The sequence below is a fragment of the Aegilops tauschii genome, chromosome 1 (assembly GCF_002575655.3).
Source record: "Aegilops tauschii subsp. strangulata cultivar AL8/78 chromosome 1, Aet v6.0, whole genome shotgun sequence".
Lineage (NCBI taxonomy): Eukaryota > Viridiplantae > Streptophyta > Magnoliopsida > Poales > Poaceae > Aegilops > Aegilops tauschii.
Window position 1 is genome coordinate 424,416,588 of NC_053035.3, and position 24,943 is coordinate 424,441,530.

Sequence of the window (24,943 nt, forward strand, 5' to 3'; positions counted from 1 at the left end):
CTTGAACCGCCAAAATGCGCTTCATCAGAGGGCTTGCACATATCTCTTCGCATGCATCTCTAAGGATACTAAGCTCCCTTGAAATGGAGCGATGTGGTGCATCGTGAGTTTTGAACATGGGTGAGCCTACACTGTCCTGCGATGCGTAGATGCTATATAGGCTGGGCCAGTTCTTTGTGCCGTGCTGCTTGCATTTGGTGCCTTCCGCAACAATCCAGCTATGTGTAGCATATCTCAAATAAAAAATTACCTATGATACTTCACCTACCGCTTGACAACAGTCCAACTATGTGTAACCACAACACTAAAATTAAGAAAAATCATCCATCCCACAATCGTAAACCAAACAAAAAAAAACATTCAACAAAGAAACAACAAGGGCGCCAAGAAAAGGCGCATTACGACAGTCAATCGCAAAACGCCCTAACAATGGTGCCTGCGAAACAAATGCCATCAAAGAAAAAAATTAGGAATAAATATACACGCATTTGTTATTAATTATCACATGCTAATTAATAAAATTTTATTAGTGAATGAGTATATTCAACACCGAACAGTCGCATACCTTCTCTTTCTTAACAAGTAACAGCCATCCTTCAGAGGCAACCCTAATTATGTATATCTATGTACTTTCATTTCATAGGTTTATTATTCACATATTTTCTTAGTTCTATTAGTTTTCCAATTTTTTCTTTTTTCTTTTTTTATTGTTCTCCTTTTTGTGAAATGTTGTGTGTGTGCGAGCGATCATTTTTATAAATCTCGCAAATATTGTCTTTAAGCCATGAGCTCATTTTCAAATAGGTGAATATTTTTTTAAATATATGAATACTTTTTTAGTTGATTGAACTTTTTAAAATGCATGAACACCTATTTTAAATACATGAATACGAGTTTCTAACTATATGGACATTTTTCAAATGTACAAAGATATTTTTTCAAAACCGTGGACACTTTTTCAAATTCCATAAAATTTTCCAAAAGTTTGCAAACATATTTTGAAAATATTTGTACAATTAAATAGTAAAAAATGTGAAACATTTTTTTAACTACGCATGAATAACTTTTTAAATATGTTGAATGATTCCTAAAACATTCTTGAAATTACCTAAACTTTTAGTTATTGTTTAAAATAAAAGTTAAATAAAAAATCAACACACTTAAACAAGAGATTGTATAAAATAAACAAAATATGGTGAACCTATGCTAATGGGTCGGTCCAATATATAAGGTAGCAGGAGACATTATGCTATTGGACACTACAAGCATCCTATAGCAGCTGTATCGATGCTGCTATGTCGTGCAATCCTGAGGAGGTGGAAATTTGCTTTTGTGGTCAGTGCGTATGTGAATTTTCCTACAATATGTGTTGTCTATAACTAACATTATCTTTCCCCGGACGTCTAAACCTTATCTTCGAATAAAATCAAGGATGGATCATGGGAGGAAAAGCACTCAGCCCAAATATAAAGCCATCAACCTAGCGACCAACCATTCTACGACCACGGGGAAAATGATCCTCATGACCGACGAACGGCGCGGCATAGCGCGCGACAATTTCTAGTTCCTTCTAAGCTTGAACCAATCATCATACTTCTCAACGTCTTTTGCAATGGTGAGAAAAAGACTTGTGTGCATCCGAAAAAAATTCTCTAGATAGGTTGGATTTGGATCAAAGTAATCTCTCATGATCTTGGCATGGACCTCTGCTCTATCACGGTTGAGTTGTATGCAGCCAAACTGCAATCCTCTCCTCGGCCACCGAATATCATCATTGAAAATTATGCCAAGAACAATTTCAAAGTCATCGACGTCTTCTTCCTCTTCGGATGACGATGAGTCCTCAAAGATCATCTCTCTCAACATCTTAATCTTCAATTCAAATGGCTCGGTACAATTCAATTGTACAAAACAAAACAAAATGAAAAAAAAACTAACCTAGGCAAACCGTCAAACACTTGCAAGGTGGTGGTGGTGCACCTGGCAGCCGGCGACGTTTAGGCCAAACTAGTGGAAATCGACGCGTGGGAATGACCTACAAGGGTGTGTAACCACGATCTGATGCGGCGGCCGCCGACGAGGAAGAAGATCCGAGAGAAATTCGACGAATCAGTTAAGGCGACGACATTTCACCTCGATTTCGGAAACGACGACGACCAACGAAGGGCTCGAACTTGGGCAGAAGGGCGGGAGGGCCAAGGGAGGCGACGAGGTAGGGGCAGGGCCAGTGGACGATCGTCGGGAGGTGCATCAGCGAAGAAGCGGTGGGGGTGGGGAGGTGCGAGAGAGGCCAGAAAGTTTACTCCGCGCAGTCGCTGTCGAATATTTTTAGGCACTCACTAGGAGGCGGGGTAAATTGTTTACTCCACTATTGGGTTTACTACTTTGGCTAGGTGTTGGTTAGAGGAGTAAAATGAAAATTTTACTCCTCTATAGCCTTTGAGGGATCGGCTAGAGATGCTCTAAACTTAACCCCAATATTTTTCTTTGGCAATTTGTCTCATCCTATTGCACATGTAAATCTCATTTTGACTTCATTACAATAACATTTTAATAATTATTTGACGATTCAAATGCATACATTTTAATAACATTTAAATGTTAATGCACGGAATGAAATTCAGTCACAAATGTTCTCGAATTGTACCGAAAGCCACAACATAGTTCAACCGGTGCAAAAAAATGAAAAAAGTTCATTGAGAAGAAATGTGAGGCAACATTGAGCATAGATCAAGCAACTGCATTGTGACTTCCACTTACCGGGTACATCGATCTTGGCAACATGGAGAATGGCGGTTTTGGTGTGACCAAATCTCACGACAAGCTTGCTCAAAATATTGTTTTGGCATGTCATCCAATCATGGAACATCCGTGAGCATGAGCGCCCCTGCCTCAGCTATGATCCTCAACCCCTCCCCCCTGACGGAAAGAAGCTTCTCCTCGGCCAATGTCTTCCTCTCCTCGACAGATGCCATAACCTTCAAGCACTCCTCCTCCAACCATGTGAAGTCCATCCACCACCTTATATTTCCAGCAAAAATTTACAGTTGGACTTATCCTTTACCATGCGGCGAGGCATATAGTCGAAAGCGGAGACATGACGACGCAGCAGGCAGTGACATCCCCGTGAGGTTGAGCCGGGAACAACATGCATACGGGGAGGACCCGACACACAATGAACCATTATCTATAAAACGTTGTGCGAGCTCTCGTACGCTGAATTGTGTTGCCAACTCCGACACCCAAAGTGCAATTGCAACAAGCCAATGCAATCAGACAATTTAGAACTTCCTCCATTGAGTACAAGTTTAAAAACGCTTGGTAAGGTGTTTGGAATATGGTTATCTCACAAGTTATTCGCGGAAACCGCAATCAATTAAGTTAAAAATAATGCTATCATTTTTTTTGTAGGTAGTGTGCTATGGTTTGATACGTCGTGTTTTTATTTTTTTGAATGTTGATACGTCGCGTGATATTGCTAGCACGGTGACTGTGAGTTGAGAGTGTACGGTTCTGGATCGGGGCTGCCACCGGACAGGGCGGCCTGCCTTGCCCATCTTTCTTCTTGGTTGGGCCCACAGGCTAGGTGGACGCTGCTTGAGTGACTGGCAAGCCCAAAAAGAAAAGAAAAAAGACCGAGTGACTGGCCTGTGGGGTCAAGGTGTCGGGTGTCAGAGCAGCCGCAGCCGCAGCCGCAGCGGGTTTTCAGCGTTGCCGCCGACGCCTCACTCCGCCCCGCCCGTCGCCGGCGAGGCGACTCCCTCCTCGTTCCCGTCCTCCTCACCGCGGCATCGCGTCCCCCCTGTCCCCATCCCGTCCGCCATCCTTGGCCGCTGGGGTTTGAGGAGTGAGGTTGCTTGCATCCAGCCAATTAGTTCAATCCCGCCGACCTTCGCAGTTTCTGGGCGCGCCGGTCCGGCCCCCGCGGGGAGGCGAGCGGGAGGAGCCGCCGTGTAGAGGAACGGGGGAGGCGAGCAATCGAGCGTGAATGGACGAGGACGACGAGGAGCAGCTGGAGGAGGAGGAGGAGGTGGCCGAGACGGGGATCGACTCCCAGGTGCGTATCGACTCGACCATCCCAGTTCCTCGCCCCGACCGCCGCATTATACGCAGTATTTCGTTCTGGATCAAACGCCCCCGTTAACGCTGCGCCCGTTCGAATCGTGTTGTGGAAGTGGAAACCCCCAATTTCGCGCGAAATGCCGTGTCTCTGATCTGGAATGTAGCCGGAATTATTGTTTATGGCACTTGCCACACCCGTGTGCTTGTTGTGACGTCGCATAGCTGCTTTTGATCTGATGCACATGCCAGTGCTCTGATTCGGTTCCATGATTATTTTAGTGCTGCTTTTGCTTCGGTTGCTCTCTAGCCTTTGAGCAACCGGTCCTAGAAAATGCGTTTAGAAGAGCTAGCACTTCATGCCACTTGAATCCATGTATCCAAGCGTCACACACTTCTTCCCTGTTATTTTAATGAGCATCCCTCTTAGCTTATGAATAGTTTCCAGGACTCGAGGTACGGAGCATATCGATGTTTTAGATGGTTGTCGCTTTGCGGCCTTGCCTTATAGATTTGGCATGCTTCAGTATTGCATGCCTCTTACACATTTAATGCCCATTTGATGCGCCTTTCAGTAGAGTGGTAGATTTTTAATGATGAATTCTGATGAAGTTTGCTGCACAACTGTTTCGACTCAAAAATTGTTTCTAAAATTGTGTGCATACTGTGGATACCAAAAAGGGAAAGCCATTCTGATTGAAGATTGCCTACTGCTTTAGCCTAAATGTGGAAGCATACTATGCAAAGGTCGAGGGATTTTACTTGTGATAGGATGAAGTGTTTATGCTGTTTTGTTACTGGGAAGTCTTGTTCTGCACTCGATTGTGTTAGACGCTGTGTTTGCATTCGTTTGGATAATTATTTTTGCCTAAAATCTAAATGGGCCTCTAGTATTTGGCAAACATTATTTTAACTTGTAAATTCTGTTGTTGGTTCTTATGTCACCACACCCACAAACCCGAGCCTGATTTGAGAAATGTCTAATGTGTCTGACTTGATTGGATCAGTCTATCAAGCAGGTGGAGTTGTGGATTTTTGTAACACAAAATCTCTTATTTAACGTATTATTTGGCAATGTTTCTTCTGGATGTTTAAGTGCTTCTACACATCCCAGCACTGAAGAAAAGCCTAACCAGAGAGAAAAAACAACAACTAATGATTGCTCCATTATACCATTTGTATCTACGTATTTGTATGAGAGGTTAAATATATTTTTATCAGAATGTCAAGCAAGGTTATATGTTTTTTCATGGCCATGAATAATTCTGAATGGATATCTTGGTTTACTGGAGAGTTAAACAGTACTACTGGCTGAATCATATTCCTGAAATGTAAAGCAACTCAGAGGAGTGTGGTGTGTATACCTCTGAAGTTCTTAATAGTGCCTTCTTTAAGCTTCCTTCACATTTTTCAAGGATAAGGCCTCAAGATTTTAGTACAAGTAATGCTGCTATATTAAAACACCATTGTTTTTGAAGAGAATGCCATACTTGCCAGGGCCTTCCTTTTGTTTTGATATTCATACATTGCAAAGCATGAATGGCCTTGGATGGCTCACTTTGGAGTTTCTGTGACTTTGTTCTTCATTTATTAGACTGTTTTATGACTTCGTGTTTAGGCCAAGTTGTAGTTTCTGTTTCACACTCAATGATATTGCAGATATGATTCTATATGCACGTGATACTTTGGTAACTCCAGAATATCTTATTCACACATTCGTGCTATGCAATGTGCTGACTGATTTTCAACTGATTGTGTTGCAGGTCCATATGGCTTGTGTAATGCAAGGGCGTAGGTAAACTTTAGATGTATATTTAGTTTATTGAGATTTTTTCCGTTATTTTACGAGATAAGCTTCTTTACTTGTATTTGTATCCTGCACAATATACTTTCCGAAGGACATGGATACTAGTCCTCAGTAAAACAGAGTGCCCCCGCTGATTTGCAGCATAGTCTGTGTTCTAGTCCACCATTACACTGAGATTTCAATGCTAAAAATTTCTTCTGTCGATTACTAGCACATCAATGTATTTGTTACAGTGGAATATGGAATATGAGTCAACTGCTTATAATACCTGCCACTTTCATGTGATATCAGGGTTGGAGTGTCATACTATGATTCAAATACGCGCCAGCTTTTTGTATTGGAAATCTGGGAAGATAGCGCTGGGGGATTCCCTCTGATTGATCTTGGTATGTTGTTGACTTAATACTACAGAAATCCAAATTTCAGGTTGTATGCTATGGATTTTTTTAAAACGAAATAATTGTTATGGTAGCAAAATACTTTGACAAATTTTCCAGTGTGAAGTAGTTTCAACATTTACAACAGCAAAAACTGCATAGCTGACTCTCTGTGTTGCTTGATTTTGGATCAGTGAAATGTCAAGCAAAACCAAGCACCATATATGCAAGTACAAAGACAGAAGAAGAACTTCTATCGGCTTTACAGAGAAATGGTTTGGACTGCAGCCAGTTCTTCAACTGATATCTTAAGTTCTCTTCTGATTGTTTTGCATGGAATCACACAGATAGTAATGATGACCCCCCTGTTGTGAAGCTCATGAAAAGCTCAACATTCACCTATGAGCAAGCCTGGCACAGGTTAGCAGTTTTGTGTACTCTTTACCTGATCACTAGACCAAGCACTTCCTTGAGTGTGAGAACTATGGTTTCTGCACCTTACTATATGCTTTACAGGAATATCTTAAGGATTAATCAGATTTGGCCATTTGGGTAGTACTAATCTGCTTATTTATTGGATGTGTTGTTTCAGTTGCTGTTTTGTACGTTAAATCAACTACATTTACCAAGTGTCAGTCCGAACTTGGTTATGATTTTTGCAATAGTATAAGAGGATGGGGGCTTTTCAATATCATTGTTTTGTCAGTGAAAAACAAATTAGCCTAACAACTGTAATTGAATGTTTTCGGTTTTGGATTTGGAGAAGGCTGAGAAACTCATCCATGTAGGTGTTTGACAACTTATGATATGAATGTTATTATTGTTGTATATATGTATTGATCCTGCTATGTGAGGAAGGAAAACACTTGTCAGTAACTAGAAAGTTCATTGCAGTTGCAGTCAATACATTTTGGGCTACTGTATCTCCATCTCGTGCATTTCCTAATTCTTCAACCTGATGCATTGATGATGAATTATCTGTGTATTGCTTGTCCAAATTGCAGATTAATATACTTGAAAGTTGCAGCAATGGATGATGGATTAAGTGTAAAAGAGAGGATTTGCTTTGTAAGTGATCTAAATGAGAATCTTACTGCTACCGTTTTCTACCTATATGTTTCACTTCTCCATAGGTTTCAAAAAGACCATCTCCAGCCATGATAAACTCTTATTCAGCATGGCCTTGAAGAAATTTATTTTATCATTGTTTCATTCAGTTTATAATTATATTTTCCTGATTTCTTCCACCCCACACTTGCTACAGTTGCCAAGAAAATCAGGATTTTGACCTCCTAAGAAATCACATATCTGAACTTTGAGGACATATGATTAGCGAGTAGTCCCTCTTTTGTTTATGGGTTCTTCTTGTTCTCTTCCATTTATACAAATGCACAGGGCCACATGTACTATTGTTTCTGTTTCTCTACTTGATCAATAGCAGTGTTCCTGTCCAGTTACTTTCCTTTTAAGAATTTTGGTGAAATTTATATGCTTAGGAATCTGAAGGTGGGAATTGTGAAAAATAACCCACTCTATTTGTATATCTTGTTTCGCGATTGTAGAACCAATTTTCTATACTGAAAATTACTGCCTACTGGTCGAAACAGTTACTTCATTTGCTTAGGGACTTCATATCATAGATCACATTAACTTCACTTCTTATGCATATAATCGCAAATGCAGTTGTATGACTTATACATCTTCATTATCTGTATGTGAATCTACATCCTACAATTTGAATCTAACAAAACAGCGGTGTAGCTCCTTTTTATCTCTATTTGTAATAAAAAGCTTGTGTTTCTCTTTCTTTTGAGGGCATTGTGTCATTTTCTTGCCCTCAAAGTCGGGTAGGTGCCTTGGGTCTCGCAGATCATTTCTATAGATAGAGTGAACTTTTATTTCTCGTAAATAGTTAATATTATCACATTTGATATTTGAAAGCTCATGTCGATCACACTTTTTTAGAAAAAGTATAGTGTAACATTTGTTTTCATCAAGCTCTTGCATTGCATTTCTGGGTGGGAAGGTGTTACGCTTCTTCTGCTGGATGTACCTGTATACTATTTCTAGTCATTCTATGGAACTTGCAATCAGGACATGCTCATTTTCTCACTGAATCTGTAATATATAATTAAAACTATGATCAGGATACTTGTACAATTCTTTATTATCCCCTCCAAAAGTGATTACTTTCAATATATCCTTGAAGTTAGGATATATGCCATATTTGCCTCACATGAATTGCTGATAAACTCTTGCTAGTTGATGTTTCACCATTCATTTCGTTTCTCAGATCTTGTTAACCATTCTGTCCTTGCACAGTGAAATCATTTTGTGCGTACTTGCAGCTTAATTCCATGATGGATCTTGGAAGTGATGTTCAAGTTCGTGCTGCTGGAGGTCTTCTTGCTATATTAGATAGCGAGAGGCTTCTTGATACCCTTGAACAAATGGAAGGAGGAGCATCCATTGCAATTGATTCTGTGGCACAGATCTCATTTTATCCTTCGATCTATGATTGTATTAGATGAACACAACATGCTGATGCAGTCAATTTTAAATTACATCTTCCATCATGATACTTTATTTCAGATGCAACATATTTTTCGTTCGTACTTTGGAACCAACTCAAGAAATTTATATAGCTCCACTGCCCTGTTGGAAGCAACTTAACAATTTAAGTAGCTCACTGTAGGGTAATGCTATGTCATATATATTAGCAATTTGTTATGGTTAGTTTAGCACTGTATGCCTTGACATTCATCACAGAGACAGATTTTTGAAACTTGATGCAGCTGCTCATGAGGCACTACATATTTTTCAAGTGGATAAGCACCCCAGTTACATGGGAATAGGAAGAGCTAAAGAAGGGTAAGAACTAAGAATCTTGGATCTACGTGTTGTACCCTTACTCTGGTTCCAGTTTGTAATAGTAATATTAAACTGCAGGTTTTCAGTCTTTGGTATCCTCAATAAGGTAGCAAGCCTTTTTTTTTTTCTTTCCTTCATTTATTTTCTAGTAAGTTCACTGCTTTGTCTTAAATGTAGTGTGTGACACCTATGGGAAGACGTCTCTTGAGGTCAGTTTTCTATCTCTGCTAGCCAGTATCAGTGAAATAGGAATAAGTAACATTTTCTGAAGTCTTATCTATTTCTATGCTTCATCTTAGAGCATGGTTCTTACGTCCCATAATTGATATCGATGTCATAAATAATCGCCTCAACACAGTATCCTTATTTTGAACAGTACAAAATCTTTCATCCCTTCTGACTTTTGATGCCCAAATGCCATTGGTTTGTGGTCTTGTGTTTCCTAGCAATTCTAGATATCTTTCTTCCTTTGCTGTGAAGAAGTAATGTCTGCACTGCGTGAGACTTTGAAGTCTGTGAGAGATGTTCCCCACATGCTCAAGGTTCTATTTAGTTTACTCTGTTCATGTACATTTTAAGGTATTTTATTTGTACCTCCGCTTGCTGTAATATAGTCAAAATCCCTTTGTCATGACAAGACAGGTGTGTCTAAAGTGAAGTGAAAAAACATATAATACCTCTTTGATAATGTTCTCTGGGTAAAACGATGGAGATTAGACTTAAGTGCCAGTTAGTTGCGTTACGTGAAGTTTTAACCTTCATGTACCTCCCTATAGTTCTTTTGGGTCATGGCCTCATGGGTATTGTTTGTCCACCCCGTTCCATCTTGCTACACACAATGTGAATTCGTTAAAACATAAGTTTACATGCTATCTTTGTTTATATCCGATCAATAGTTATTTATTGTAACTCTTAATTAATGAAATCGAGAGCTTGAGACATACTACTTTGGCCTGAAGTAAAAAGGAAACTCAAAAGTATTGTAAAACAATTGAAGCCATAGTGCTGATTAAGAATATCATGGTTATTCCTAGTTTCTTTGAGCATGCTGTATTCAGCTTCAAGTTTTCAGATATGCCGAACTAACATTTTCCTTTTTTCTGAAGAAATTCAACTCTCCAAGTTCCAGCTGTACAAGCAGTGATTGGCACACATTTCTGAAGGTACCCAAAAAGCTTTATTTCCAAGTTCAAATACATGTTATCCTGGAACAGTATATCTCATGTCTGCCATTCTGGTCAATTAGTTCAATTATGCCTTTCATGCTAGTATCAATCCACTCCATTCCATCCTCAACGGATGGAGCTTCCCTTTACCCAAAAAGGCTTTCGCCCCGCTTTATATATAAAGCAACAACCAACTTACAACGAGTGATACAACACCACACGCACCCAAGGCAAGGTACAAAGATGCTAAGAAGCAGCTAACACTCCCACAACAAGTCCAAGTAAACAACAGATAGACACTAAGCCTCACTAGGAAGTTGAGGGAGCACTCAACCGGGAACAAGCCACCGAGAAGAGACCAAGCTACACGCTGTCGATCTATGAGCCCCAAGGCGATGCCTTCAAGAAGGATACGCCACCGGAGTGCCGCCGCCACCCGATCCAGAGGATCACGATTTTCATCCAAGGCACCTTGGAGGATATGGAGTAACCACGACGAAGCCTTCAAGAAGATGACGACGTCCACAGACGACGCCTCCGTCGGCCTAGGAAAGCCAGGCAGGGTATTCAATTCACCCAGGTAAACACACTCCGGCTCCGAATAAGGTTGCGGCCAGTCCCGGGGACAGACGCCGCATCACAGCCACCAATTGACAAGCACCAGCCGCCATGCCGCCTACATGGCCATGGAGACTAGCCCGCACCTGAGCCGCGAGCTCCGCCCACGAGCACGGCGCTCCCGCCACCAAGGCCGCCGCCCTGCATCCCGACGCTCAGAACACCAACAAAGGGACGGACTTGGAACCGACCGGCAAAACCGTAGCATAGCAGAGCCGCCGGTGACCGGACTGCCCCGAACAGCGATCTAGAGTGGGAGTCGCTAGGTAGGGGAAATGGGGAGAAGAGGAGCGGAGCAAGTCCGGACCAGCGCCCCCTGCACCGGTGACGGGTAGAGAGACCACCCATCCCTCCTACAACCTCCCCACACGTCACCCCTGACGCCCCACTACGGTCTCCCGCAGCTCCACGCGGGGCAACCGCAGCCACCCGTCCACCGGCGAGGGCCGCCGGCCCGCCAAAGAGGGCCTCCAGAGCGCCCACCCACCGAGGGACCACCGCACCACCGGCAGCCGCCGCACCCCTGTAGCAGCTCGCCACGCGCTCCCGCGGTCCACTCCCAGCGCCACAACCACGCCGGGTCGAGGCCAGCCCCCGCGCCGCCTGTCAAGGGAGAGCCGCCAGATCCAGACCTGATTTGGGCCGCGCCGCCGCCACCACCACGGGCACATCCCTGCCGGTCACACCACGTAGCCCACCATGCCGGGGCAGTACCCACTAGCGCCGCCGCGCCCCACGAAGCGCTGCACCCCCAAACGACGAGGCCGTCCCGTGCCGCCCACCACCGCTCGAGGAGGAGAAGAGGCCCCCGCCCCGCCAGCGAGCGCGGTGGCGGCTAGGGTTTCCCCAACATATTCTGGAAGAAACTTCTGATCAGGTGACGCTATTGCCGGCTGACAGAAGTTATTTTGCACTGATTTCAAGTAAAGAACTCTTTGTGCTCATGCTTTCCTCCACACACAAAGATCACTCCTACTCTCTTATAAAGTTGGCTTCCCATCACATCTTGCTCCTTGCCGATGCGGTATTGTTGTCTGGGATGTTCAGCTGGACAAGCTAGATACAAGACAGACTCTTCTGCGATGTGCCTGCATGCTGTTACCAGGCACTGGGATCAGACAGGTCTAGCTGGACGCGAGCAACAATGTCTATGCCAGCCTACAAGCAACATCTATCCCCTTTTTTCCCTTTTATCTTTTTATGGTGTGTCTTATGCATATATATCCATTTTATATGAAAGCACAGAACGAAACACCGGAACTCTCTGGTACTATAATAACGTTCCATTCCAAACACCAAACTGGGAGGCTCGCTAGAATGGAATTAATAAGTATGTCTAGTACGGTACTTGTGGAGAACTCAAATTTGGAACATGCCTCTGCTGTTTCCTAGTTGAACTAAGTAAATGCTCAGGCGAGTCGACTACTTAAGATTTTGGGCAGGAAATAACTGAACAATTATCGCGGTGCATGTTTTGATTATTGCTTTGTACCGTTCTGTAATGAATCTGATATCCAGTGTTGGACACTGAAGGTTACTGATCAATGGCGCACAAACGTGGTGTGTAGGTTATTTATCTCCTCTTGTTTCTCTTGGTAATTTTCTTTGCTCGCTTCTCTTGTTTCAGTGCATTTGTTCTTTGCTTCATATAAACAAGATTTTTGAGGTAGGAATATCAGAGCATCTGGCAAATAAGTTGCAACATATGAGCATTGACTTGGTTGAAAAGGTACTAGTCTCCAAGCCGGTGCTGTTACTTCCACAACTAACTAATGAAAGTTTGAACTAGTTTCATGATATTGTAATAAGAAGTTTCTTTATTCTTGGATGCATATGTTTTCAGGCAAATTCTTCAATTACAGCAGAGCTGGATTATGTATCGAATCTGGTTAGTACCCATACCATTGTCCCTCACTTTAAATGCAGAAGAAAGTTTGTGCATGCGTTTTACCCTTATCTTTGACTTACATTGATATGCCGTGATGTTTTAGATCATTACGTACAACAATATGACCATCTCAAATTTTTGAAATAGTATGAGTTATGCTATACTCCTACTGTATAATTTTGTACAAATCTGCCTACTGGTATCTCTAACTAGGCAATTGATCTTAGTGAATTATATGAATTGGTGTGGTCAGCACTCGGGCTTCTAACATCATGTATCATAGATTTGCATGAAATGATTTACAGATACTCTTGTATGAAAAGTTATTTGTGAAATTTGTTGCTTCAGACCTGGGTAAACATGTTAGCCTTGGACAAACAAATGTACAATGATTGTTCAATATTTCTTTTCTTCCTGGGAAGTTAATTCACATTTCTGCTGAATCTGTGGCTCTGTGCAGTGAATGAGTGGTTGTGTTACAGTTTTATCCAAATAATATGTCAGTATCTTATCGAGTGAATGCATATTTTTTTTCTCGGGATTGTTGAGGCTTGCTGTTGTTGTTTCATCTTCCACAAATTGATGACCTCTATCTATTATTGATAGGTGATTGGTGTCATTGACGTACAACGGAGTAAGGAAAAAGGCTATGAAACATTGGTGAAAGAAAATTTATGTGATGAGGTCAGGCCTTGGGGTGGTTATCCTGGAGCTGTATTCTGTTGTCCTATAAATTATACTTTTTAATCGATCCCATACTTTACTTTATATTCAATAATCATTTAGTTGTAATCTATCACTAAAAGCCAATTATCAAACTCCCATCTCTTTGTGCAATAGTTGAAGCAGGCTTATTGCTTTGCCTTGAGCGTAACCAGTACTTGTGGTATTTGTCCTGTTCAGTTGTTGCAGTTGGTGATTGCCATATAACACTATTAAATTGTTTTTTTTTTTCATTTTCTCAAACTCAAATCATAGTTATGTTCTGCTTTGCTAAATACTCCCTCTGTCCCATAATATAAGATGTTATCACAACCAATATGTGAGTACATCGGTTGTAATAACATCTTATATTATGTGACGGAGGGAGTACTTCAATGGCTCACAGGGGTCTGGTCGAATTGGGTAATAAGAACAGCTTGTTGTGTTGTGTGGACCTTGTCTGCACATTTGGGTGGGTGTGCACATATGTGGGTACTATTTAAAGTTTGAACACCATTCTTTAACGTGATAATAATTCATCACAACATTAAATTTTCTTGGCAACTTCTGTGGTTCTTCAAAATATCTTGATTTTCCTTTTAAGTTTGGTATCTAGTATTGTATGTTTCCTTTTTCTCAGCGATATGGCCTCGTTCTTCTAATCAAATGAACCTCCTTGTGAAATATAGTTGGATGAACTGAGGATGGTGTATGAAGGATTACCTGACTTTCTGGAGCAGGTGATGGATCTTCCAAAGTGAATTTAATTTGAAGCGTCAACTTTTTATGCCTTTGTTCGATAAATTGTAACAGTTTAGCTGCTTCTAGGTTTCAGCTAATGAAAATGCCTCCTTCCCTTTCTCGCTCGAATGCAGAAAAGCTCCGCTAATTGTCTATGTACACCAAATAGGTATTTTTGTTGCTGATCCCCAGATAGAACTTTATTCTTTTTATCCTGTTAAATTTGATACTATCGAGCCCTCCATATGATATACATTGCTATTGCATGCTCAAGCTTTGTCCTCTTTCTTTTGTTTATGCTATGGAAGGTCTCCTTTTCTGCTATACTAAAATGAAATATACATAGCAGGGGTTCTTACTAATGTGCTTTCTTTTTTTAGAAACCAACGTATTTTTTTCGGTCATCAAGCATTTTTTTGGGTCCAAAGTTAATCTTGCAGGAGAACATGTTAGTTAAATTCCTTTTACCCTTGGGTAGTTTGGCTCAAATTTGTGTGTTAGTGTAGCTGGGTAGTCTGGTTACACTTTGATGTAGTTGCATGAGAAACATTAATTGATTATTGGTGCCTTGCATTAGGAACTTGTAAGATAATTCCATAGCCTATTTCAGGGTAAATTACGAAATTAAATTTTGAACCTTAAAATGGCTGTTGCATAATGTATGAATGTTTTTCCCTCCATCCCTGCAAACGAGGTGTGGAACTTTTCTGTCAGAATTTCACTAATCAGGGCGCACCCTTGTTTGTTCCTCTAACATGCTGAGAATGCCCTTCCACACTGCACCAACGTTTACGAGTCGAAGAGTCGTCGAGTCGTTCCAAGGTTGAGACCCATAGATTAATCGTGAGTAGTCTAGATTTGTGCGAGACTAGTCGACATGGTACTGTAGCACTGAACTTACAGTACATAAATACTAATACCTAGTAGTAGTATGTAGTACTGTACTATATAAGCGGCTGCTGAGCACACTGTCCGAGATATCTCTGGTGTTGTAGACATTGTAACTCTAGCTTTGCTCAAACCTAAGGATGTTGAATTGAAACAAGCAAACCTAAATCAGGAACTAGCGGTAGAGGAACCAGCCAAGGAACAAGCAATAGAGGAACCATATGAGGATAAGAGAAGGGAGAAATTACTTGCAAAGGGAGGATCCAGGAGCAGATGAACCAGCCCAGAAACCAGCAGAGATAGGGGTGGATCTGGACATCAGAACCAGCAAAGAGGGAGAGCTCCAGAGGAGTGGGCTGGATCCAGCGGAGGGGCAGAAGCAGCGGAGGGTGGGCGTCGCGATTCTCCTTGCCACTGCTGGTGGCGGTGGGTCAGTGATTGCTGGCGGCGCCGTGTCCCAGCGGAGGCAGCTCTCTTTGGAGCGAAACTGAAACCTAGCCACGAAATTTCCCTCCCACGCGCTCGCGGGTTGAGCTATCTTATCCCCTCCACTTTTAAGTCACTCGCCTCTAAAAAAAGAAAAAATTGAGTCGTTCGACTTAATGTACACGACTAGTCCAGACTAGTCTATGACTAGTCTCTCGACCGCTCGACTCATCAAATTAGTCTACACGAGATTTGAAGTCGACACCACAGTTGCGACTCATAGACTAGTCCATCGACTAGTCCTTCGACTCGTAATCAATGCACTGCACCCCGCTCTTCTAAAGACGTAGCCTTAATTGTGTTGTGAACAGCTCACCTCCTCTCGCCATATTCCCACATGCATGCATCGAGAGTAATGGCCAATGCCAATCCGTGTAGAGCTAGCTGCCTCTGATTGGCCATGTGCAGTGTGGCTGGCAAGAATAATAGCACTTTTGGTGTGCTAATAACTGCTCAGCATGCGATTTATCAGGGGTAAAATACTCCAAAACTTCTAAGCGCACAGTTGCCTTGGTCTTTGTGATTAAAGGAATGGAGGACATGGTTATCAGCACGTATGCCCCGCAAGTAGGCCACAATGAGAACACCAAGAGGGAGAGTTCTGGGAAGGCTTGGAGGACATGGTTAGGAGTGTACCGTTTGGCGAGAAGCTCTTCATAGGAGACCTCAGTGCCCACGTGGGTACATCTAACACAGGTTTTGAAGGGGTGCATGGGGGCTTTGGTTATGGCATCAGGAATCAAGAAGAAGATGTCTTAAGCTTTGCTCTAGCCTACGACATGATCGTGGCTAACACCCTCTTTCAAAAGAGAGAATCACATCTAGTGACTTTTAGTAGTGGTCAACACTCTAGCCAGATTGATTTCATCCTCTCGAGAAGAGAAGACAAACGTGTGTGCCTAGATTGTAAGGTGATACCTGGCTGGTGGTGATTGACTTCCGCTTTCAAATTCGTGTCCAGCGGGATAAGCGTGCCAAATTCGCTAGAACGAAGTGGTGGAAGCTCAAGGGGGTGGGAGCTCAGGCGTTCAAGGAGGGGATCATTAAGGAGGGCCCTTGGGAGGAAGGAGGCGATGCAAACAATATGTGGATGAAGATGTCGACTTGCATTTGTAAGGTGGCCTTAGAGGAGTTTGGAGTGTCCAGGGGAAGTAAAAGAGAAGCTAAAGATACCTGGTGATGGAGCGATGATGTCCAAAAGGCTATTAAGGAGAAGAAAGATTGTTTTAGACGCCTCTACCTAGATAGGAGTGCAGATAACATAGAGAAGTACAAGATGGCAAAGAAGGCCGCAAAGCGAGCTGTGAGTGAAGCTAGGGGTCGGGCGTATGAGGACTATACCAGCGGTTAGACATGAAGGAAGGCGAAAGGGACATCTATAAGACGGCCAAGATCCGAGAGAGGAAGGCGAGGGATGTCGACCAAGTCAAATGCATCAAGGACGGAGCAGACCAGCTCCTGGTGAAGGACGAGGAGATTAAGCATAGATGGCGGGAGTACTTCGACTAGTTGTTCAATGGGGAGAATGAGAGCTCTACCATTGAATTGGATGACTCCTTTGATGATACCAGCAGGTGCTTTGTGCGGCGAATCCAGGAGTTGGAGGTCAAGGAGGCTTTAGAAAAGATGAAAAGAGGCAAGGTGATGGGCCCTGATTGTATCCCCATTGAGGTGTGGAGAGGCCTTGGAGACATAGCTATAGTATGGCTAACTAAGCTTTTCAACCTCATTTTTTGGGTAAACAAGATGCCAGAAGAATGGAGACGGAGTATATTAGTACCAATCTTCAAGAACAAGGGGGATGTTCAGAGTTGTACTAATTACCATGGAATTAAGCTGAGGAGACATACAATGAAGCTATGGGAGAGAGTCATTGAGCACCGCTTAAGAAGTATGACAAGCGTGACCAAAAATCAGTTTGGTTTCATGCCCGGGAGGTCGACGATGGAAGCAATTTTCTTGGTACGACAACTCATGGGAGAGATAAAGGGAGCAAAAGAAGGATTTGCTATGGTGTTCATTGACTTAGAGGAGGCCTATGATAAGATACCGCGGAATTTTATGAGGTGGGCCTTGGAGAAACACAAAGTCCCAACAAAGTACATTACCCTCATCAAGGACATGTATGATAATGTTGTGACAAGTCTTCGAGCAAGTGATGGCGACACTGATGACTTCCCGATTAAAATAGGACTGCACCGGGGGTCAGCTTTGAGCCCTTATCTTTTCGCTCTAGTGATGGATAAGGTCACAAGGGATATACAAGGAGATATCCCATGGTGTATGCTCTTTGCGGATGATGTGGTGCTAGACGATGATAGTCGGACGGGGGTCAATAGGAAGCTAGAGCTATGGAGACAAACCTTGGAATCCAAAGGTTTTAGACTTAGTAGAACTAAAACCGAGTAGCTCTCAGCTGTATATAGCATGATGTGCGGTTTCAGTACTACTAGGCATGAGGAGGAGGTTAGCCTTGATGGGCAGGTGATGCCTCAGAAGGACACCTTTAGATATTTGGGGTCTGTTGCAGAAGGATAGGGATATCAATGAAGATGTGAATCATCGAATCAAAGCCGGATGGATGAAGTGGCGCCAAGCTTCTGGCATTCTCTATGACAAGAGAGTGCCACAAAAGCTAAAAGGCAAGTTCTATAGGACGGCGGTTCGACCCGCAATGTTGTATGGCGTTGAGTGTTGGCCGACTAAAAGGCGACATGTTCAACAGTTAGGTGTGGCGGAGACGCGCATGTTAAGATGGATATGTGGCCACACAAGGAAGGACCGAGCCCGGAATGATGATATACAAGATAGAGTTGGGGTAGTGCCGATTGAAGAGAAGCTTGTCCAACATCGTCTGAGATGGTTTGGGCATATTCAGCGCAGGCCTCCAAAAGCGCCAGTGCATAGCGGACGGCTAAAGCGTGCCGATAATGTCAAGAGAGGTCGGGGTAGTCCGAACTTGAGATTGGAGGAGTCCTTAAAGAGGGATCTGAAGGACTGGAGTATCGATAGAGAACTAGCCATGGACAGGAGTGCGTGGAAGCTTGCTATCCATGTGCCAGAACCATGAGTTGGTTGCGAGATCTTATGGGTTTCACCTCTAACCTACCCCAACTTGTTTGGGACTAAAGGCTTTGTTGTTGTTGTTGTTGTTGTCGTTGTTGTTGTTCATAAGAATGGAGTGAGTATGTGACCATCGACTAAGTAATTAGGTTCGTTGTTCAAATATTTATTTTAACTCCTTGTTTGACTAGTACAAATTAAAGTTTGAGGCAATATCTGCAAGAAGATAAGGGCTTGAGTCTGGTCTGCATGTGGATTGGAAACATTAGCTATTTGTTTGTTAACGTCTTTCTGGTTGTCATTTACTAGTTTCTTTGTCTAATTTACTATAGTGGTACTGGAGTCTTACAGGTTGCTGGATAGTGCTTGTAAAATACAATATGCAATCGTTCATAGGAACTAAAAGTTAATAATGAGAACACTCATGTGTTTACCATTTATGATGCTAACAGGATACTTGATGTGTTTTTTTGATGAGAAGATAAGTGAGGCCTTGTTAATAGGACTTCAAGATTTTGAATTTGCGGTAAGCTGTGTGTTGTTTTATTTTGTTTGATTGTTAATGTGTAATAAGTTCTATGCTCATCAGTTTTCAGAGGATGGGGAAGAGAGAAGGTTCTACTACCATACTCAGAAGACAAGAGAGCTGGACAACCTTCTGGGAGATATTTATCATAAAATTCTTGGTAGCTTAAATAATTTATCTACTTATTTAATTCTGCTCCCAATGCTGTGGTTTCTTATCGAATTATCTATACTGTTGGTGCAATAATCATATTTTCCCTGATGAAGATAGAGCTACACTTACAAATGAGTTTATTTTGAACTTCATGTTCGATGGTACTTTACCTTTAAAGTTAAAGGCCATGAATAAGCAAATAGTGAGCATTTCACCTTAACAAGTTTATCTTGCCATCGTCTCCAGATATGACATGCCTGTGGATTTCGGAATGTAATTTTATATTCATCTGCCAATTTCTTGCTATTTTATATTTTGTTCCAGAAATTTCTATAGTTCAAGTTTACATGTAACCTTTTTCTTAATACGGGTCTAAATGTGTGTCTTATTGAAGTTTGCAATGGATACTCTTTTTGTATTTCCATAATTAAGTCGATTATCTATTTGATCTCTCTGGACTGTTATACCAGTTTTGGGACCTTTTGTGATAATTTGCATATTTAGTATAAGCAAATCTGCAAATGGATAATGACTTTGGCGTTGTTGCGCTGACAGACATGGAAAGAGCAATCATAAGGGATCTAGTATGCCGTGTTCTTCAGTTTCTACCTCAACTGACAAAAGCAGTGAACTTTGCAGCAGAACTTGATTGGTATGCACATATTTGTTACACACATTCAACTTACTGACAATATGGCGATCTAATGAGCACTTGTTGCTGTTACATTAGTATTTTATCATTGGCAATTGTTGCGCGCCAAAACAATTATGTGAGGCCCATCTTAACCGAGGATTCCATACTTGAGATACGGAATGGAAGGTTAGTATTGTTTTTTTTTTATTCCCATGTTACATGTTAGTTGGGTATTACTAACAATCTTATGGTTGAAGGCATTGAACTTACTTCAACACAATTTAGACATGCTTTGCAGGAAATGACCGTTGACACATTTGTTCCAAATGATACGAAAATCCGCAGTGCAGGTGGCTAGTTCCCAAGATATGTGATATTCTAAACTTAGTACTTCTCTTATTGTCAAGAATCTGATTTATGGCTATTTCTTATCTCAGGAAGAATAAACATAATAACTGGACCTAACTATTCAGGGAAAAGCATTTACATTAAGCAGGTAATGTTACCTGAGAAGTGCTTTGTGCACCCCCAAACTAAATTCCACAAATGCTTAGGCTGTATCAGTTAGTTCTGGATTAAAATGTGGCTGAAGATCAGATCGTTAATATACTTTAAATTTTGTGTTTTTTTACTTCCTAGGGAGAGCATGTACGAATTTCCTACTTTCATGAACTCAAAGTTGCGAAATAAAGTTCAAGTTGCATTGGATATTTGCTTTCAGGTTGCATTGGTGGTTTTTCTTGCTCATATTGGAAGCTTTGTTCCTGCTGATTCTGCTGTTGTTGGATTGACTGATAGGTTTGTGTTTATATGACATGTTTCAGTGTGAAGAATTGAGGGGAAATTATTAGTGTATTAGTGTTGTAGGTCAAATGCTAATATGTATACGGTTCATGACACACAGTTATCGTAGTACTCCTAGATTAAAGTTTTATATATCTGACATGTTTAATAATGTTTTGTAGGATATTCTGTGCAATGGGAAGCAAGTCAATGACAACTGAGCAGTCAACATTTATGATTGATTTACATCAAGTTGGAACAATGCTCAGGTATCATATTTGTATCCACCCTTAAGTTGTCTTGTGATCTTGAACATACAACCAAAGAAATTTTGCAGGCATGCAACATCGAGATCACTGTGCTTATTAGATGAATTCGGTAAGGGTACTCTAACAGAAGGTGAGACCACAGAAAATCTGAAATTCTTCCTCCCATCCTCAACATGACTTAAGAGTAGATGGCTAATTTTCTTTCGTGATTCCCTGCAGATGGTATTGGTTTGCTTGGAGGGACTATCAGTCATTTTGCAAATTATGATTATCCTCCAAAGGTTAGGTAGCCTGGTAAATGTTACTGTTGATTATGAATCTGATAGTATTGCCTGTCTGATCTTCCTTACAGCCACACTTGAAGTTAATACCATCATTTCATAGTTTACTAGCTCAGATTTTTTCCGTTGCTACTATCTTTTTTCTTTCCCTTTTCACTTCAAATTAGGCATTTTAATGCCACATCGGTTACTGGACATTAGAGTTGTGAATACCGGTACCAGAATGGTTATCCTTGTTTGGCGGCAGATTTATGCATTTTTAAAACTGAATCAAAATTTGATTCATGATAGAAAATGGATATACTATATTTTCTAACTTGAAAAGAAGATATACAGTAAAGTCCAGTATTACTCGAACTCTGTACTTGTGTGAAAACGGGACTGTAGAATAGAACACTGAGTGCAAATAAGGGATGGAAGTAAGGCATAATGTTGCGTTTCTTGAATCATATTGTTTATTTTGTTTGATGCTTTCAAGCATGAGTAACATATTATTGTCAATGTATCCCTCTATACCTAAAACAGGTTCTATATATGGCTTTTCGTCGAAGGGAAAACTTGGTCCGATATTCATTCTGCATCCTATAACATATTTCCTATATAAGAGTTTGTTTTGTACAACAACAACAACAAAGCCTTTTAGTCCCAAACAAGTTGGGGTAGGCTAGAGTTTAAACCCATAAGATCTTGAAACCAACTCATGGTTCTGGCACATGGATAGCTAGCTTCAACGCAGTCTGTCCATGGCTAGTTATCGAAACCGTAAGAGTTTCTTTCATAATGGCATACTTTTTGCATCGTGACACATTTGCTGATTGATTTGTATATCTCTTAAACAGCTTGATTGAATGTGGGAATGCTATAAATTTACTCTATGGATAAATGATGGAATTCTTGTAGTAATATTTACCACTGTAATGTGTTGGGATATGATCTAACTGTTGCAACCTTGCAGGTCCTTTTGTCAACACATCTGACGGAGATCTTCACCGAAAACTACTTACCACAGGTTAAGAAAATAACTAGTTTGCTGGTGTATAGAAATTTAGTATGTCCTTTTACATTTGAGGTTTCCTGACCCTGGTTATAACGATTGGTAAATGTGAGAAATTTTGCAGTCTGAACATATAAAATGCTGTACCATGAGTGTTCTGAATCCTGATGGACAGGCAAGCAATGAAGATATCATATTCCTTTACAGGTAAGTAGATATGAAAGCTTAGCTGTTATGTGTTTTTCTTGTTCCGAATAATTTCTTTTTGGTACTAATTTCTTATGTAACTTGTGATACCCATGGTGAAGACTTGTACCTGGACAGGCACTCTTGAGCTTTGGTAAGCTTATGTATACAGCATTTATACAATGATAGATACGGATCCTTTTGAGTGAGATAACAAGTAACACATCTTTTCTTGCAGGACTTCATTGTGCACAGCTTGCTGGTATGTACATGGAGTAAACTTCTATTGAGCTGGCAAATTGCGATAGCATGATAAACTAATCTGCTTTCATTTTGATGAAAGGCTAAATTTATTTATTTATTTCACACTGTTAGTTGCCATTGTATTCAGAAATTCATATGCTATGGGAGTACTATTTTACTTGATCTACATCATGACACGTGTGGCTCCAGGAGATCTTGTGAAAGAAAGAAACCGGACAGCATGACTGCTCATAGAGAAATGATTCTCATGTTTGGCTGTTCGCAGGTGTTCCCAGTGAAGTTATTCAGAGAGCTGCTAGTGTTCTGGAGGATATCCATTCCAAGAGACCTGTAAGGCGCATGATCTGCGATAATTTGGCGGCAAAGGACAAGCAATACCAGGTTTATGACTTGCATGCATGTTTGTTCTGTCGTTAGCTAGGCTGTTACATGCAGAGTGGGCATAGTTATTGTAAGTGAATATATGATGAGTATTTGTTCAAAATTTCAGGATGCAATGGCAAAATTGTTGGCCTTCGATCCGCGCAAAGGTGATCTGAACCACTTCTTTGAGGACGTATTTCCCCCTGAGGCGTAGATTGGGCTGCGTTGGAGTTACAAGAGTGGCTGAATTTCAGAACCAGCAGAGCGTTGTACATAAGCCGTGAATGAAAATTGGAGTGCTGTTGGTGTTGGCTGCAAATACTTAACTCCACCTATTGCATCGTTACAGTTGTACGTTTTTTTTTTTTTTTTTGCTTCCCCAGCATATTCAAACGAGCAATTGATTTTGACCATCCAGTCCTTAGTTTTTCTGAGCCGATTCGGCCCGATTTAGTGTTGTCACATATGGGAAGTGCTGTCTGCACATGGTGGCAGCTGCACTGGACTATCAATGGATTTGCCTGCTTCAAGATTCGATCCCCTGGCAACGTTACTTAGTGTATGCTTCCTTTGTCTCAAAATAAATGTAGTTGATTTAGTACAAAGTTAATATGTAAAGTTGTATGAAATCGGTGACTCCTATTTTAAGATGGAGGGAGTTGTTGAGACTTTTCAGGTATAACATATATGATGTCAAAGGTATTTGCAGGGGACCGACCCCACTAGATGGCCGCACACAGATCCCCAAACCGATGCCACACGTGACTTCTGTGTCAAAAAAGGGGGAGCACACCACGAAAATGCTAATGAGAACAGTTTTATATCCAACTAAAACCTACCATCCTAATAAATTCTGCCCCACGTAACCTACTACCACGTGCGTGGTACTACCATCGTATTGCTTTATTGGTCACCCTATCCAAATTTTTATATGTGGTGGTGGGCGGTGGTTGTGGGCGTGGTCCGTCGCCTCGGTGCTCTTGTTGGTCCGTGCGTGGGTGGTGGCCGCCGCGGCGAAACGGGGTGTGGCGGCGGCAACATCGGCGGACCGGGGGGCTGCAGATGCGGCGGCATTGCTGCTCGGCGGAGCTTGGGCGCGCTGTTGCGGGTGCTTAGGCAAGCTGCGTCCTGGATCCGTGGGAGCAGGGGCGGTCCTGATTGGGGGGCAAGGGGGCGGCCGCCCCGGGTCCCCAATATCTTGGGGCCCCCTCCTACCTGGCCTGCTACTCAATATCTTGGGGGCCCCTCCTACCTGGCCTGCTTACATACGTACGTTAGTGATCTGGGCCTTGCTGGGTGTGGCGAAGAAAAATGCAAACTGAGCTTCGTGGAACCGTGCAAGTACGTGCTTTGGCAGCCTAACCGTACATTACACACGTACTATTGATCCATCCGATGGATCTAGGTTTGCGCATGGATTGCCGGCCCTCGTCTCTATCTCCACTAATCGCGATTTGTAAAGTCGCCTGAGCCACCGAGCGCTGAGCGCTGCCGCCGCCCGCCGCCCGCCAGCGGACGCAGCAGAATGCCCACCGCGCATAGGCTACCTCGGTCCTTGCCATACACACCATCGTTGATTTCAAATAAGGTAGCTTATGTCTTAGTGATTTGGTCTTATCTTCTGTCCTAGAATTTTTCCATAAGACCTTGCGTTAAGTTTTTAATTAGTACTTGTCTTCTAAATTTCAGATCTACTATGTCCGATGGTGAAAAAAAAGAGATGAGAAAATTATTTGATGAGTTGATAGTATCACAGAGATCGTTGTGGATGAGAAAACTAATGCTAATCAAGAGACGATGACCATATAGAAGTCAATGTTGACA

The 24,943-nt window shown here is 41.9% G+C and overlaps 1 protein-coding gene across 2 annotated transcripts; it reads left to right on the forward strand.

The window, feature by feature from the left end:
* Positions 1 to 3,650: 3,650 nt before the first annotated feature.
* On the forward strand, positions 3,651 to 23,817 carry LOC109746232 (DNA mismatch repair protein MSH5). Of its 2 annotated transcripts, none has more exons than XM_020305357.4 (34): positions 3,651 to 4,057; positions 5,823 to 5,854; positions 6,158 to 6,252; positions 6,438 to 6,518; positions 6,591 to 6,663; positions 7,248 to 7,311; positions 8,592 to 8,743; positions 9,013 to 9,114; positions 9,193 to 9,220; positions 9,292 to 9,323; positions 9,414 to 9,471; positions 9,570 to 9,656; positions 10,221 to 10,277; positions 12,526 to 12,627; positions 12,742 to 12,786; positions 13,393 to 13,470; positions 14,178 to 14,228; positions 14,317 to 14,398; positions 19,119 to 19,192; positions 19,256 to 19,352; positions 19,901 to 19,997; positions 20,076 to 20,165; positions 20,265 to 20,329; positions 20,417 to 20,475; positions 20,701 to 20,777; positions 20,945 to 21,031; positions 21,100 to 21,161; positions 21,251 to 21,312; positions 22,268 to 22,321; positions 22,431 to 22,513; positions 22,615 to 22,646; positions 22,731 to 22,754; positions 23,022 to 23,137; positions 23,247 to 23,817. In XM_020305357.4, the coding sequence occupies exons 1-34, from the start codon at positions 3,989 to 3,991 to the stop codon at positions 23,331 to 23,333; spliced, it is 2,454 nt and encodes an 817-aa protein (XP_020160946.1). In that variant the 5' UTR covers positions 3,651 to 3,988; the 3' UTR covers positions 23,334 to 23,817. The 2 variants fall into 2 exon arrangements, with proteins under 2 accessions (XP_020160946.1, XP_073356284.1); XM_073500183.1 differs by having other exon boundaries at positions 3,685 to 4,057; positions 8,592 to 8,939; positions 9,039 to 9,114.
* The last annotated feature ends 1,126 nt before the right edge of the window (positions 23,818 to 24,943 follow it).

Excerpts from the sequence above, each read along its gene's own strand:
- LOC109746232 (XM_020305357.4), top strand. The coding sequence starts at position 3,989 with ATGGACGAGGACGACGAGGAGCAGCTGGAGGAGGAGGAGGAGGTGGCC. Across the intron at positions 9,324-9,413 it reads ATGGGAAGACGTCTCTTGAG|AGCATGGTTCTTACGTCCCA; the intron begins GTCAGTTTTCTA and ends GCTTCATCTTAG. Across the intron at positions 9,657-10,220 it reads ATGTTCCCCACATGCTCAAG|AAATTCAACTCTCCAAGTTC; the intron begins GTTCTATTTAGT and ends TTTTTTCTGAAG.